General features: G+C 38.2%; 1 protein-coding gene across 1 annotated transcript in view; it reads right to left on the reverse strand.

Annotated features, from left to right (window-relative positions):
* LOC103708196 (synaptotagmin-5) overlaps positions 1-15,579 on the reverse strand; it is a 43,351-nt gene that overhangs the window by 13,500 nt on the left and 14,272 nt on the right. The window contains exons 7-10 of the mRNA XM_039123302.1: positions 15,083-15,163; positions 14,909-14,994; positions 13,553-13,778; positions 6,084-6,251 (exon numbers count right to left, since the gene is read on the reverse strand). Coding sequence (XP_038979230.1) covers positions 6,084-6,251; positions 13,553-13,778; positions 14,909-14,994; positions 15,083-15,163 — 561 coding nt within the window. The remainder of the gene's footprint in view (positions 1-6,083; positions 6,252-13,552; positions 13,779-14,908; positions 14,995-15,082; positions 15,164-15,579) is intronic.

Genomic DNA, 15,579 nt, shown 5'->3' on the forward strand with positions numbered 1-15,579 from the left:
GAATCATATTCCTAGGAAGGAAAATGCTTCCCGCGAACCAAACGAGCCCTAAGTCTAACATAGGATTGTGGTCCTTAGGATTTCCTTCAACTCCATGACCATTACCAGCATTACAATGAGTACCATCCTGCTAGCGATTGCCATTGACTCCCTGGTTCCAAGACCCCATGGCTGCATGGAGGAGCCGGCTGCATTGGAACTGTCAGCAGCTTGAGCAACTCTCAATAAGTCAGCTACCTTCCTAGTACGAGCCACCTCAACCTATAACCATGACAACAATGCTTAGCTTTCTTGACTATACAATTAGTTCCTAAACACAAGAAAAGACATAACTTCCTAAAGAAGGAAGCAACAAAAGCCTCCCAACGTAATCTATGGTCCACTCACTCACTACTAACCTAGATCAAACCCTAAGGATCTTAAACATTCGCTCTGGTATTATCATGGCCTCAACTCGATTGAAAGTTCCTCTGGCAAGCACTGTGGCTGAATTGACCACACTCAAAGCACGCTTCTGTGATCAACCGACTTTCTTAGAATGGCAGCTGCTACACCTGCCAAACCAGGTTCCATTCCTCAGTTGAGATCCAGAACCAAAGCTAGAGGCCCATTAGGTTTATCACTTCTTCTGATTCAATAACTACCACCTCTAGTAGGTTGAAAAATTAATTGTATATGATTATAAAGTGGAAAATGGTACTGTGGAACTTGATGAATGCATTACATAAGAAAACAGTTTCATATGTTTAACTGTTTAAAATTGTGATGTGAAATGAATATTTATATTTCCTAGAAAACTTAGTTTTCTCTTTTTATTTCTTGAAAACCTGCATGCAAAACTGCAAGTTTGTAGATTATACAAGCATAAATTTTTTATGATGCGGATCAAGCATGCAAAATAAGTAGACCTGTTGATTCATTCCTTATGTTTTGGAAAAAGTGTGAGCAATCCAGAATCTAATGAATTGTTATGAAACTTTGACAAAACGATTGCTTTGACATTTTGGCTCTTAATTGGGCACTGAACTTGATGCAGGCCTGAAAAGCCTTGCCCGAAGAAATATGCCAAAGCCAAAAGGAGCAGCACCTACACATCACGAGCAGCCCTTAGGGAGCCTAAATTGGCGACCTAGAATGTGGTGGCACTTGACTCACAAGTGTCCAAGGAGCTCAAATTTTTGCAGTGATAGGATGGGTCATATAATTCAGCAGCTTCAAAAATTCCCCAAAATAGCACAGAAGAAATTTCGAAACGAAACTACTTCCAGCATGTCCAACATTAAGCTTTCCAACACAAGTTGAATCATGCCAATTGCAATTCAGATGACAAATAGTTGAAAATTTGAGCTTGTATCAGCATTATATCAGTCTGTAATTTGATAGCGGAACCTTTATCGTCGAACTAAAGTTGGATGGTAGTTAGTATGCTACCAGACTTATTCGGATGGCATAGAGCCTACCTTAGAACTAGTCAGCCTAGGTTAGATCTGATGGCAGTTATGGTGCTATCTGACCAAACTAACAGCAGGATAGCTGCCATTATAACTATTTTGCTTCCAGAGCACCCTTAAGGCATAGGATATGTTTCTAGAAGCCTTGTTTTGCAAATTATTTGACTCCTTGTCAAGTTCTAAGGGATTCCATGAGTATCCATGTAAGGGCCCCATAACACTATACATATCCCTATACCATGGTCTGTCGAACCGGTCCGCACCGGGCCGGCTGGAACTGGTACTCGGACAATGTGGATACCGGTTTCAGCTATTTTCGAGCTGGTACCGATCAGTATGCATATGTACCGATTGCGTACCAATCTCGTACCGGCCCGTACCAATGCGAACCGGCCGGTTCGCTCTGGTACCATTTTTTTTAACTGTGGATTTTAAACCACAGCGCACGCGCATTTTAGTGCAGAGCGCGTGACCCGCACGCTCCCTCGGGGCAGAGCGTCCCACACGGTTCCATCGTGCGCGGCGCGATTCCACGGCATGCGGGTGCGATTCCCCGCACTGGCCTTTAATGCCACTATGGGGCCTTTTTTTTACCCGCATCCGCGAGCGGACGAGAACCGAAAAAAAAAACAAGAAAGCTGGTTCGTATCGGACCGGTAGGCGACTGGTATGCCTACTGGTACCGATTCAGCATACTTTGCCCCATACTATCCTCTTTTTGATCATAGTGAAAATTATTGAATTTTAAAGCTCTCTTTGACTGATTTCTTTAGTGGTGTGACTCCGCATTGCTACAATGCAACTTATGGCAGGCTTTGTATGACTCAAAGGATCCAGTCAGACTCTAGAAGGCTTTGTGAGAAGCTAATGTGATATCAGTGGATACGGGAAACCCAAGAGAAGACTAGTGCAACTCCGGTTGGATCGAGATCAGTTCATAAGACATCCAACTAGTTAACCTAGTTTAGCTTTTCTTCTTTGCTTTCTGCTTCTAAATTAGCCTTCTAGTTTAGATTTAACCTTATAGTTCTCTATTATTTCCCGCTTTCCAGTTCTAGTTTAGAATCAAAGCCTTCTAGTTATTTTTTTTTATTTTCTTGCTTCCAAAATATTAATAAAAATAAAAAATATTGCTTCATCTTTTGTAGTTCTAAAAAATCCCAATCCAAGGTAGGAGAGGCCTTGTTCTGGTCTTATCGGATTTATCCTAGCGATATTTGTAACCCCAGCTTGTCTCCTACTCGCAAGTATCCTTGACCTATTGCTTCCACAATCCAGTTGGGTCGAACTCTAGGCCTATGTTAGAACTCAGAACTCTCTCAGTTTGACTACAATTCCATCCTAGTCACAGGATTTGATAGCTGGAATTCCTATACTTAGGGACTAGTTTCTTTTGGCTCTTATCACAGGGAAAAATCATAGTTGTGCCAATTATTTGCATTGTTATACTCAAAAATTAATTTCTTTCGAGCCTCCATTACAAGACAAAATGTGATTTAAGCATTACACCACAAGACCAAATATAGTTTTAGATCTTGTCATGGGCCTAATTATGGCCGTAGTCATAAAGACGGTGAGAGTGAATAAAATGTAACTGAATTGTTGGGAAACTCATAATGTTCTTGCCACTTTTATTATAGTTTAATTGTTCTACCTGTTTTCCAAGTCATCACATGTTGATTTTGTAAGCTAATTGATTGTTTACAAGACCAAGTATTGGTACTCTATGTTTCATAAATTTACTTCCAAGATTTTTGAAATTATTACTTATTATTTACATATTTATTCAAGCTTTTAATCCTGCTGCTGGTGAATGGTGATAATGGTAGCTTACCATGCTTTTCGCTCACTTCTCTATGTGCTTTATTTTCTTTCGAATTTTGAGGGTAGCTGGTTGGATGTTGCATTAGGAGGACCGATCAATAAAGGTTTAGGAATTAGAATTTTTGTCCTCTTTTTTTCTATCTTTTAGCTGTGACTGAAGCTCATTGGTATTGTGTTTGATAGTACTGTGGAGAAAATGTGACATGCTTCGTTCTATTAGGTGATGTTTCGTGGTTGGAGGCTAGTTGCATCGATGCTCTGACCTCTACCTATGATGTTGGATATTAAATAAAATGTTTCTTTGTGGTTTCTTGTTGGAATTGTGTAATACATGTATTAGGCCTAGCATGTCTCGTGGGGCTAAGTCCAATGGGAAATGCAGCCATTTATCACATACCTAGCTCATGCAGTTAGGTCAAGGGCATCATAAATATAGTAGCATCACAGTGAACTTGGTTAATGTCCCATGTGGAACAGGGGACATTGCAACACGAGCCCTTTTGGAGCTGGCCATAAGGCAATCATGGTATTCATAATTGAATTTGGATCTTTCGCTTAGTGACAATACCAGGGAGTAAATAAGGAGAGTTTGTGAAGACTGTTTAGTCCCAAACTGGTTATGCACAGAGTATACCCTACGTACTTATATGAGGCAAAAGAATCCAAATGATAACTTTTGGCTAGTTTTTTGGGTGAGGTTCTAAGCCGTTTCAAGTAATTCTCAAGCAATCCAAGTCTTAGCGATTATATTTATATCTAAATTAATAAACAGAAAACCATCCTGAATTCCTGATAGTCAAAAAGATACAACTAATTGAAGAAAAAGGCTATATCAATAGATCTTATTTGCGATTATAGAAAAACATGATTTCCACATATAATTGTTTTATTTTGAATTAAATATGAGACAGAAATAGATCAAAATTTATCCAAGATTTAGACGATTGATTGCGAGGGGTACTACTACTGACTCATGATTGATAAACTTAGTCTTCAAAACAACCATTATCTTAAGATTATAGAAGATTGGAAACAACTAGGAGTATAATTCTAGGGAATTCAATAGAGAGATGACGTTATTTAGAAGCAAGAGAATTTGGGGAATTTTTATAGACATCACATGGAGAAAGAAGAGACAAAATTTATGCTCAAATTTATGAGATAATGCTTAAATCTTATGAATAGTTAAAAAAGATGCATATGATTGCAGTCATGGTATGCTGTACCGGTCGGTACCGGGCGTGCCGTACCCGTACCGATGGGTATCGGTATCGGTACGCCAATGTCGGTACATCTGGCGTACCGCATACCGTACCGTACCGACACTCGGTATCCTAGTGCGGCACCGGTACGGGGTTCGGTACCGGTACGGCGAACCTTGATTGCAGTCTTATTTTCAAACTTCATAAATTACAATATATCTGTTAGTACTTCTTACTTCATATGATGGTAGATATCATATCAAGTTGATATTCATATGCAGTCCATAGTTGTGCACTTTTACACTTCCGGATAGTTATTAAGGCATAATATAACATACCTTATATAGATATCTAGCATGAGCTTTTAGCATTTTTCATTAGTTCTATATATTTCACCATTTCAGATTCTTAGTTCAAACAACTGAAATCATATATCCAGCGGTTCCAAACAATAGTAAAAATTCTAAAATTTTGTGATATATGTTTTCCTGACTTGCTTTATTTTTCTATTATTTTTCTAATTTCCATTTTTCCTGAATTTTTTTGATTGAAATCTCAAACTCCAATAGAAATTGCTGAAGCAACTGAAACTGGAACTCTGTGGGTCTGACTGAACGAGAAAATGATTCTGAGTTTTTGAATCTTGTTCCTAGTATTCTGGACCCTAAAAACCAGCTATCTCGTAGTAGGTCTTTGAGTTCTTTCCATCCATTCTAGAAGAAAGAAGTTGCAAATGACACGATCTCAAACTGACATCAATATTCTACTGAGACTTAACACATTCTTTCAGCTGTGAAAATAAAGATGTTAAATCAGCATAGGGATGACAATGTTGTGGTGGAAGGCAAATTATCAATAGCTGTTATCAGTTAAAACTTCACAATTATGACTCCAGAGTTCTTATTGCTTGAATGATGATATAGCAAATAACTTAAGTATACTTTTATGTGTCCAATAATCTAAAATGTCATATTCCTAGTGCCCTCATGCTGCTATTGTGGTACATAGAGGTTTTTTAGGAGTAAAATTTCATTGCTCTAGTAAAAGAAAAGGCATATTGGCAAGCAGTAGAATCAGTTTGCATGGAGGTGCTTCTGTGAGGCAATAATGTTGCAGCAACTATTTGCTAGATATCACTATCAAGCCTCACTTTCTCACACCAGTGCATCCCGTTGGTACTATACTGTTCCAATGGTAAACAATATCCAGGACCATTTACCCATGAACCAAGGCATCCCAACTATCTGATTGATAACAGCTATGATGGACTAGGATGATCACATCTCGACACTTGGAACGACTTGCCATCCTGGGACAAAATTCTATTTTATATTTTACTCTTCATGCTTGTTGTTCATGGTCATTCTGGTCTGTCTTGACCTGCCCTGGTACCATATCAACTCAGGAACATATACTGGGGCTTTGAACCTTACAAGCAGTAAATATAACGGTTCATGATGCCATTCGGCCAGACTCAAGAACTTCACATTACCAACTTATTTATTAGCACATAAACATGTAAGCATTGTGACTTCTTAAAATTGGTGTTTTCACCTAAAAAATGCAAAGACCCAAACCGTAAAGCGGGCATTTAGAAATCACTGACCTTTATTGTGAGAGTCCCTCTGTCCTTCTTGTCCTTAATCTTTAGCGTATCCAGAGAGGGTAGCAATCTCAGTTCAAATTCCTTATCAGTCTCAGGTTCCAACTCAATCAAAGGTAACTTGGCTATACCCAATTTCTTGTCTTGAGCCACGTTGTCTTCATCAAAAACCTGTAATATGGAGAGGTGAGCTTTGATCTGATTCTAGATTCAACAATAGAAAGAGGAGTAATTTAATTCACTGCATTGAGAAGATATGGTTTAACAGATGTAAGAAGTTTTAAACATCAAGGACAACCAGTTTAAGCTGAAAACTATGATATCATAGCATAATTAAGAGTGTTTGTGCCATTTGCCTTCTGTCAACTTGATGGATTTCTTCTACCATGCATACCATGTAGGGCCTTTGTGTAGCTACATTCATGTTTGCACTGGATCACCGAACACTTTCTGATGACCATATAATAGGATGATGGTTCAAAGTTTTGCTTCATGAGTCATGACCATAGATGATGCCACTTTTGCAATTGATTTTGTTCTTTCAGATCCATGAAAAGGTACATAACACTCCAATAGTGATTTCAATGTACCTAATACACTGATAGAATATGAGCGTTTGGAGGATTGACAATGTGTACTTGCACGTTACTATGTTTATAATGGAAAATGCTTTGGGGATCCTGTTATGCGCACACAAAATGTTACATCAGGCTCAAAACTGCTGATTTGGCAACTCCACAATCAACCAAAACCCCAGTATCAGGCAACAAATCCTATGAGTTGCACCACTTCCCTCTTGCCACATGGTAAGAGAATTGTTCATGTGCACATTGCAGGAGCCCCATTATGTAAACATAGTGACATGCCATGCTGTGGCTTTATGATGAATTTTGAGCTTCATTGTTATACATGTGTAAATTTTTTATGTAAGTTAATACAATGGACATGCTAAAAAATGATTAACATACATATCTAGGATAATTTATAATCTTAAATTTCCACAAATTTATTTAAGAACTACATTTATTTGTTTCAAACATGTGTACACACAGTTATGAAATATTTAAAATGCATCATTCAAACAATGAACAAAATAGTGTATTTTGGAATGCTAATTACAAATTTTTATTACACGAACTAAAGATCTTAATATGGGTATAATGACATGTACCAAACTGCCGGTTAGATATTAGGTTGGTACAAGGTCAGCAAAACCAGTACCGGGCACCGTATCGGTTTCCTGACAGCACGAGTTGGTACGGACTGGGTCGGGCCTGTACCGATCGTGAGAGAGAGAAAAAGAGAGAGAGAAAGGGAAGAGAGGGAGGAAGGCCAGCGAAGGCCGACCGAGGCTTAAAAATTTTTGCGATTTTTAAATGAAATCGGCAAATCGTGAGATTTTTTAAAGCCACAGCCGGACTCCGCTGGCATCTTGCCCTCTCCCTCCCTCCTCCGCTAGCTCTCTCCTTCCTTCTCCTTCTCCGGCTCCGACAACGGATTTTGTTTCCGTTGCCGGAACCATACCCGTGAGCCACCGGCATGGCTCGAAACGGCCAGAACCGTCCGGTTCGGGACGGTTCCGCTGACCCTGGGTTGGTATTAGTGTGATACTTTACCACACCGACACATGGTATGCATGTCAGTGTCAACTCACCCAATCTAAGGTTTTTCCCTATATCCAAAGAGAGGGAAAAGAGAGAGAGGGAGAGAGGAAAGGGGGTTCGACCACTAGAGGCTACCGAAAATGATGGTGGTGGTGGATATGGTAGAAAAGCCCATGGCTGCCATAAGCCCATGAGCATCGGATCTGAGCCATCATATGGGGGTCTCAAGGTGAATCACTAGCAAAGTGGAAGCCACCAGTGGTGAAGAAAATCCTGGAGGTGGAGGTTGTTTGCGAGAAGTCCAGAGGCAAAAGCAAGCAAGCGAGAGAGAGGCAAGAGAAAGAAGGGACCAATAGGGGATGAGGAGGAGTTATATAAACCATGATCAACACAACCTAGCCAAATCAAGTCAATACCATTCGATTCGAGCAGAACCGAGTAGAATTGGATGGTTTTGCTCAATTTGGACTAGTTTTGACTGCTTACTATGTTGCCCTGAACCAATATGTGGAATAGACCCAATTTCGCATCGGTTTGGTACGGTATACCTTGAACCAAGTGGTTTGGGTCGATTTCAAGTTGGTTTGTATACCCTGACATGAACCATGTCAGACTCTTTACTTGCACTAGCATGATACATGGCACTTGCCTTTAACTTTAAATACTTGAACAATCCCTATGAGCAAAGTTCATATATATGCCAAAATTGGTCATCTAATTTAGCCACCACCCATGCTTACCAAGCCTCTACCCCTCCCTGCAACTTCATTATTGACCTTATCTGAAAACGTACTAGATGAGTCTCATCAAAATTCTTCCATGAGGATATGGTCTTGATTTTTGAACCACCTCTCTTCCACACTAAAATTCAATAATCAAAAACAACCACATTTTTTGACAAGAGTAATTGGAAAATTATAAAGCTGGAACTTCCCCCTTCTACCAATCCAACACTACCACCTTTCTTTGGGCTTGTACATACACAATTTAATCTATGGCTGACCAAGCATCTACATACACAATTTACTCCACGGCTGACCAGCTCCCATGGATCCCAATGTAGCAGCAGGATGCCTGTGAGTTGCTGAGGATCCTAGTGTTATTTTGATGTTTACAGAGCCATTGAGGTCATATGGATGTACTAATGCCATTAATTCAATTGATCAAGTACATAAACACTTAAGAAAGAAAGAAGCGATACATTTTTGATACATTCTACATTCTTGATACATTCTTCATATACGATTAAAACAACTTTCAAGAACTCATCTAAGAACAAATTTATTAGAAGAACTTGAGGAAAAACCTAAATTTCAGTTTGACAAAGTTAAGAGTGAAGTTTTCTTGTTAAAGGGCAATTCTGTCTTTTTCATAGTCAAAGAGATGAAACTTTTCTGTGTCAAGCATCTTAAGATACTTACAATAATTTTTTTATTGGTTTCATGTGCTAAACTAACCTTAGGATGCAGAAAATTAGGGTTAGAGTCGATCCCAGAAAGTTTGGAGTCGACTCTGATACATGTAGCATACCCTGGCATACCTTGGGACAGACCTAGAGTCGACCCCAGAAGAATTGGAGTCGACTCTGGCACATTTGGAATGCTTGGCACAGGCTTCGGGTCGACCTCAGAAAAATAGGCATAGGCTTCGGGTCGACCCCAACAACTTTTCATCAAAAATTGCTCTCTGGATTTTCTGTCAGAGTCGACCCCGTCCATACACGAGTCGACCCCAAGCAAGCTCAAGTCGACCGCAGCTTGAAACATCAGAAAAATTGCTCTCTGATTTCTTGTCAGAGTCGACCCCAGCCAAGCTCGAGTCAACCCCACTATAGCTCGAGTCGACCCTAGAAAAATCCGACCCCAGCTTGCAGCAACAAAAAACTGCTCTCTGGAATTTTCTGTCAAAGTCGACCCCAGACACTGGCATTGTAGCTCGAATCGACCCTAGAAGAATCCGAGTCGACCCGAGCACAACTGACAACATAACGACTAGTTCTACAGAAGTACTTTTTAAGGCTCCAAGTCCAAAGGCTATAAACGGCTAGTTTCTTCAATCCAACGGCCAGAAATTGATTTTTAGGAATTATAGAAGTATTTTAGAGCCACTATTCATCAGGAAAAACGATCTGAAGTGAAATTGAAGTGCATATTCAAAAGAAAAAGAAAATTCAAGAGAGCCTCATTCATTGCTTCATTTCAAGATCTAAAAGAAGGTGGTTGAGCAGATTTCAAGTGACTTCAAGAGCTTTACCAACCCCTTAAGGAGTGAAACAACCTTGGCAAATAAGAGAAGAGCATCTACAAAGCGATAATTATTTTCTTATCTCTTCTTTGGGTGCATATTTGTTTTAATTGCTCATTAGGAGCTTTAAACCTTTGATCTCTTATTCCTTATAAGGTTTGTTGGTGAGTCCGTAAAACCAATGGTGTAGGTTGTTGGTGATCCCTTAAAACCAACGGTTAGGTTTAATTGGTAATCCCGTAAAACTAATTGTAAGATTTTTGGATTGTGAGCCCAGAAAAACAATCCAACTGTAATCCGAGGGGTTATAGTGAATTTCCAAGAGAACGCTTGGAGAGTGGACGTAGGTGCCTTAGGGTGCACCGAACCACTATACTTGCTTGTGTTTGTATTGTGCTCATTTTGTGCTTCTTGCCTTATTCCTTTTATTATATTGCATAATTGCTCTAGCTTGATTTCTAAAAGTAATTTAAGCGTGCTTAACTAAAGCTTAACTAAGTTTGCTTCTACTGCACTTATACACTTCACTTAGGCCAAATTGTTCATTTATAAATAAAATCTAAAGTCCTAAAATTTTAGAAAATCCAATTCACACCCCCCCCCCCCCTCTTGGGTTGTTATCTTGGGCAACAGTTGCCTATTAAGGCAAGCCAATACCTCAGTCTACTATCTCCACTTGGTTGTACCAAAACACCCTTATGTGTGTTGCTTCCCTGAAATCCTCTTTCAGCTGATCTCCCAACTGCTCTTCATAAAGGGGTAAGCACCAGAAATCCATTTGATTGTTTTGTTTCTTATAAATGGAAGAAAGTTACAGATATGGATGTTGACACTCTTTTTGTAAAAGATAAATTAAATTAAAAAATCAAGAAAGATTTTCCTTTACCTATTTTAAGTTCTGGCATTAAGAAGTTTGGTTGCAGGTTAAATTTTGGTTCGATGGTCTAGTTGATGATAAAACACTCACCTAGTGGTAAAAGATTAACCAGCATGAAGGCGTAAAGTACCACAAGACTTCTGAAATCTGTCTGGGTCCTATTTGTATACTTTTTGTAGCTCTTGACCATTATACCACCAATGAAGAATTTTTTCATGCGTATCCTCAAAGGGAGATATTTTTGGAGGTAACACCAAGATACTAATCCAGAACTCTGGCTAGTCATATATGTTTTTTAGATAAGATTCTATGCTGATTTCAACAATTTCCTTGGGTCTGTTTTGAGAGATTGAATGGTTCCCTCTCTCAAATTGGATTTTAAATAAGTGTTTGCAGTCAATTCAATATTTGTTCCACACATTGCTAAATCTGTATTATAATGTGGTTGTAATCTGCTGCCAATATTGTTCTGACAGATAGTATTTACTATTTTGAGCTAATCAACAACTGAAGAAATTTTAGCTAATGTTTTTGATATGAAAGTATCTAGGTAAACATAACTACTTTTGGGGGAATAGGGTGCTTCTTATCCAAAAGGCCAAAGGGGGTTTTTATTTCTCTGAGCAAGTATGTCAACGACTCAAAGAAATGGTTTTCTATACAAGATTGCTTGCAAAAGTATAGACATTTATAGTAATCATATCCATAAGAAGTTAGTCCCTTCCAATGATATACAATATCAAAATATGAGAACAGCTATCAACAACTATACAAATCTGTCTTTTATCTAAATTAACGACTGAATTTAGGGATTTGCAAAGAAATACATGCTTCAAACCTGGAAAGTTAAATCCAAATGACAACTGAATAACTCAAAGTTGAAGAGCAAGCAAACCTATTAAACAAGATTATTCTAAAATATTGGGAAAAAAATATTTTTTAACTTTTAAAAATGTCGTCATAATACACTAATTGATGTAGGATAGTCTAGGGGTTTAGCATGATATGAAGGCGATGGCTGATTTAATGGATTGCTGGTTTATCTTTTTTTCCCCAAAAAACAAGAGATTCTCTTAGAGTTAAACAATAATAGTGATGCAATATTGATAATGCAGAAGGTGGCAAGCAAAAGGAAATGTAACTATCACTTGATTGGAGTTATGAGATCCTATCATGGAGTAAAGAAATTTGGTTACTTGGAACTTAGATTAAACTGTTAAAGTAGCAGTAGGAATCATTATGGCGAAGTATGGATGTTGATCTAGGATCTCAAAAAGAAATTAGTGAAGTCTATGAAAATTTGCACCCTCAAAGTTGTAAAACAGAGACAAGAAGCAGCAACATAACGTGAAATAACAGAAGCCATTAATAGAAAGGAAATAGCAAATGACATTCAATAGCCTCACACCACCATGAAAGTAGGCTTTACCTAGGGTTGCGATACCCAAGCTTGTCTTATGGTATTGCACTAAAGGAGAAAGAAGACCAGTAATTTCATTAATATTCTGCACAAAAGCTGATTGTATAAAGAAGTGATTCTATACTTTATACAAGGGTTTGATTTTGGTTGGAGCATGGTATGCCATAGAGTGACATTTAATGCCACTCTGTGGCATTTAACGTGGGGCGTGCGCGCACGGAAAAAGTCCGCGCACGCTTTTACCTCTCTTTCGGTTCGATACCGGTCCGAACCGAAACCGTACTGGTCCTACGGGTACTGGTACGGCGTACTTTGGGTTGGATTCACTCTCAGAGGGGTGGGTGGGATGAGAATAAGAGTATGAAGGTGGGGATTTCCTACCCAGCGTATGCCTATCACACTTGAAAGTTGCAATAATGTTGAAACAGAAATACCTAAACTACTTTCAATCCCCTTGGGTTAAAAAGCCCCTACATCTCTAATAGTGGCGCAGATATTTCAAGATTACCTGACCACAAGAAAAAATAACATAACATTTGGACACATCACTTGAGATACAAAAGTTTGCTGTGAGCTAAAAAGGATCACCCCCGCTATGTGTTCTAAAAAATTATGTTTATGCATGACATTTGTACACAAATAAGGTTGGTTAGATAAGTGACAACATGGAACCCATAGAGAGGTAAATCATATAAACTTCAATAAGCTTTTCTAAGCAAAACTTAAGAAAATGATGTTAGGCACTCCCTAAAAAGAAATTATGCACAAGGGAAAGTCTTAGGATGTGCCGATCGAGATGCTATGATGATGGCACGACAGTCCCGTCCCGACACTTGGGACGGTACACCGTACTGGCTCCCTGCTTGAAGTCCCATTAGGATTTGAAACAATGATTATGCGCTACATTATTTTCATTTGTTGGTGCATTTATATAAAACCATTTTGGAGATCTCAATACTCACAGATACATGCAACATTACTTTTGAAAATCCCAATATCTAGTCACACCCTATGCAGGAATTTCTGTTGACTGTAAAATGTTAATTCAACAAAACCTTGGGCCTTTATATAAAACTATCTGGGACATCTTACACAAAAAGAATGAAAAACAGATACCAATAAGCAATTTCCAACCAAAAATTCTAACAACTGCAATCAAGTTCTTGTTTAGAAGGCTCTAGTACATTCATCTACAAATTTATCTGAAAACAGTGAAAATATATGAAGGAGACCCTTTGTGCATAAAAGAAAATAAAAATTACAAAATTAATGTGCTAAAGTAAAACCTGGGTTTAAGAAATGATTTACAGCTAGAAGTGGACTGTACCTCGAGAATTAGAGATTGTGTTTCCTTGTCCTCAGCAAGTAGCTCAAATGTTTCGTTCCATACAGGGTTGAGATTGTTGTTGATCACTTTTGTTTTAACCTTGAACATAGGGCGTACATATAGAACCACATAAGGATCAGATTTACCAATCATTTCCATATTTTTCAAAGCAGTTGCTTTCACAATAACCAATGAAAGTATTCCCTGTGGTTTAAGCTCTAGTTCGCTGCACAAAAACATTTACAAATTATGTCAGCATCCCCACTGTGAGCTTCACAGCAGAAAAATCTCTGAAAAGGAGATTGCTCAAAATGAATAGAGTATTATCATGATAACTGTCACTACGTTAACAAAAAATCTAGATGTAACTGGTTTGCAAAAGCTGAAACACCAAAGAGAACACCTGACTGGTATCCATAGTACGCCGTCCTCAATGCATATGCACATGTATATATACACTTTACATAATTTACATATAATGCACAAGCACATGATAGCAACATAAGAGCATAATATCTGAGGACTCTAATTTCATAACATTGAACATTTGAACCAATGTTCTAAACCTAAATAATAAAGGAAAGAGAACTGCAACACCTATCTGCTCCCCTACCTGCTCATGAACCTAGTCCTGTGTGGCAGTTGGGAAATGGCATGATAAATAGGGGTCGATGGGTGTCAGGTGGGGCCTGCATGCAGGTTGCCCAATCTGCACACCACATCCTGAGCAGGTAGGGGGGAGTGAGGAGATGAAGTTTTTTCCTTGAAGGTATGGCACTAGAAATAACATAACTAACAAAATATAGAAAAAAAATGAACAAGTTAACTATGACTATAAAGGAAAACATATTAAAAGCTTGATATTTTATCCTTCCTCTGAAAAAGCCTAAAGAGATGACCAGGATTTTGTGATATTTGTGTTCTAGATGGTTCTACATGTTTCTTGCCTTAGCACTTGAAATGGTACCCCAATTCAGCTTGACAATGCTTTTGACACATGAAAAATATAGAATATAATGAGAAACGAGGCAGAAAAGATATCCAAATAGGTCAATTCCATATCCCGGATCTATTTTATAAATGAGATATGATGTGGTTATAAGGTACAATATTTGCTAGGAAAAATAATATGGGTCAATATCAGAACAGGAGTGAGGTTAGTGCTGCCTTGAGAATTGAACATAAATTTTTCAGGAAAGGACTTAAATTTAAATGGGAAGTTGGATTTAGGATATTTGCTCTATTAACTTAAACCCAATCCAGAGTATATCATTTAAACACATGAACCTAGATTTACATTCATACCAATGTAACATGCATGAAAGTAGAGAGAGAGAAAAAAAGGAGAAAAATTACCTTAGGTCCACATCTACTCCACCAAGTGGAACAACAATTCTATGAGGCCACTGGAGCATGTCCGTAACAATTGAATTCACAGTATCCTATATTATGGAGAATGGTATATTGAGCTTTGGATTAGTTCTTGTCTAAGAAGTGGACCACTGACTAGAAGTAAATATTCAAACTTACATCAATCATGTCCGAAAGCCCAGGAATAGCGGTTAAACTTCCACCCACAGCCTTCAATGTATAATCTATTCTAGGCTTTGGCTGAAACAGACAAGTAAATTCATGTTGATCTCAGTGGTTCATAGTTACATGAAACAGGTGTAATCAAAACTTTCTGACATTTAATATATAAATTCTTCAAGCATCTAGCTGTAGTAGAATAAACATAGAATCGTTTTCTTCTTGGGTTCATGCCCAATTTGCTGTGAAGTATATTTTTTCTGATAAGGTAACACTAATCATACATGGATGTACAAATCCACTTAAATGGTTGATTTATTCAAATTTCACAAAGATTTGAATAATGTAAAATGTAAATGGTATTAGATACAAACCATTTCTCAATTTTATTGTCATATTTCACAACTCAACCATCGTTTAGAATTTCATTCAAAAGAATTGCATGACCATTACATTGTGATGTTTTGGCCTACCATCTGAAGAGAGGGAGAGAGCAG

Source organism: Phoenix dactylifera, chromosome 2 (genome assembly GCF_009389715.1).
Source record: "Phoenix dactylifera cultivar Barhee BC4 chromosome 2, palm_55x_up_171113_PBpolish2nd_filt_p, whole genome shotgun sequence".
NCBI classification, from domain to species: domain Eukaryota; kingdom Viridiplantae; phylum Streptophyta; class Magnoliopsida; order Arecales; family Arecaceae; genus Phoenix; species Phoenix dactylifera.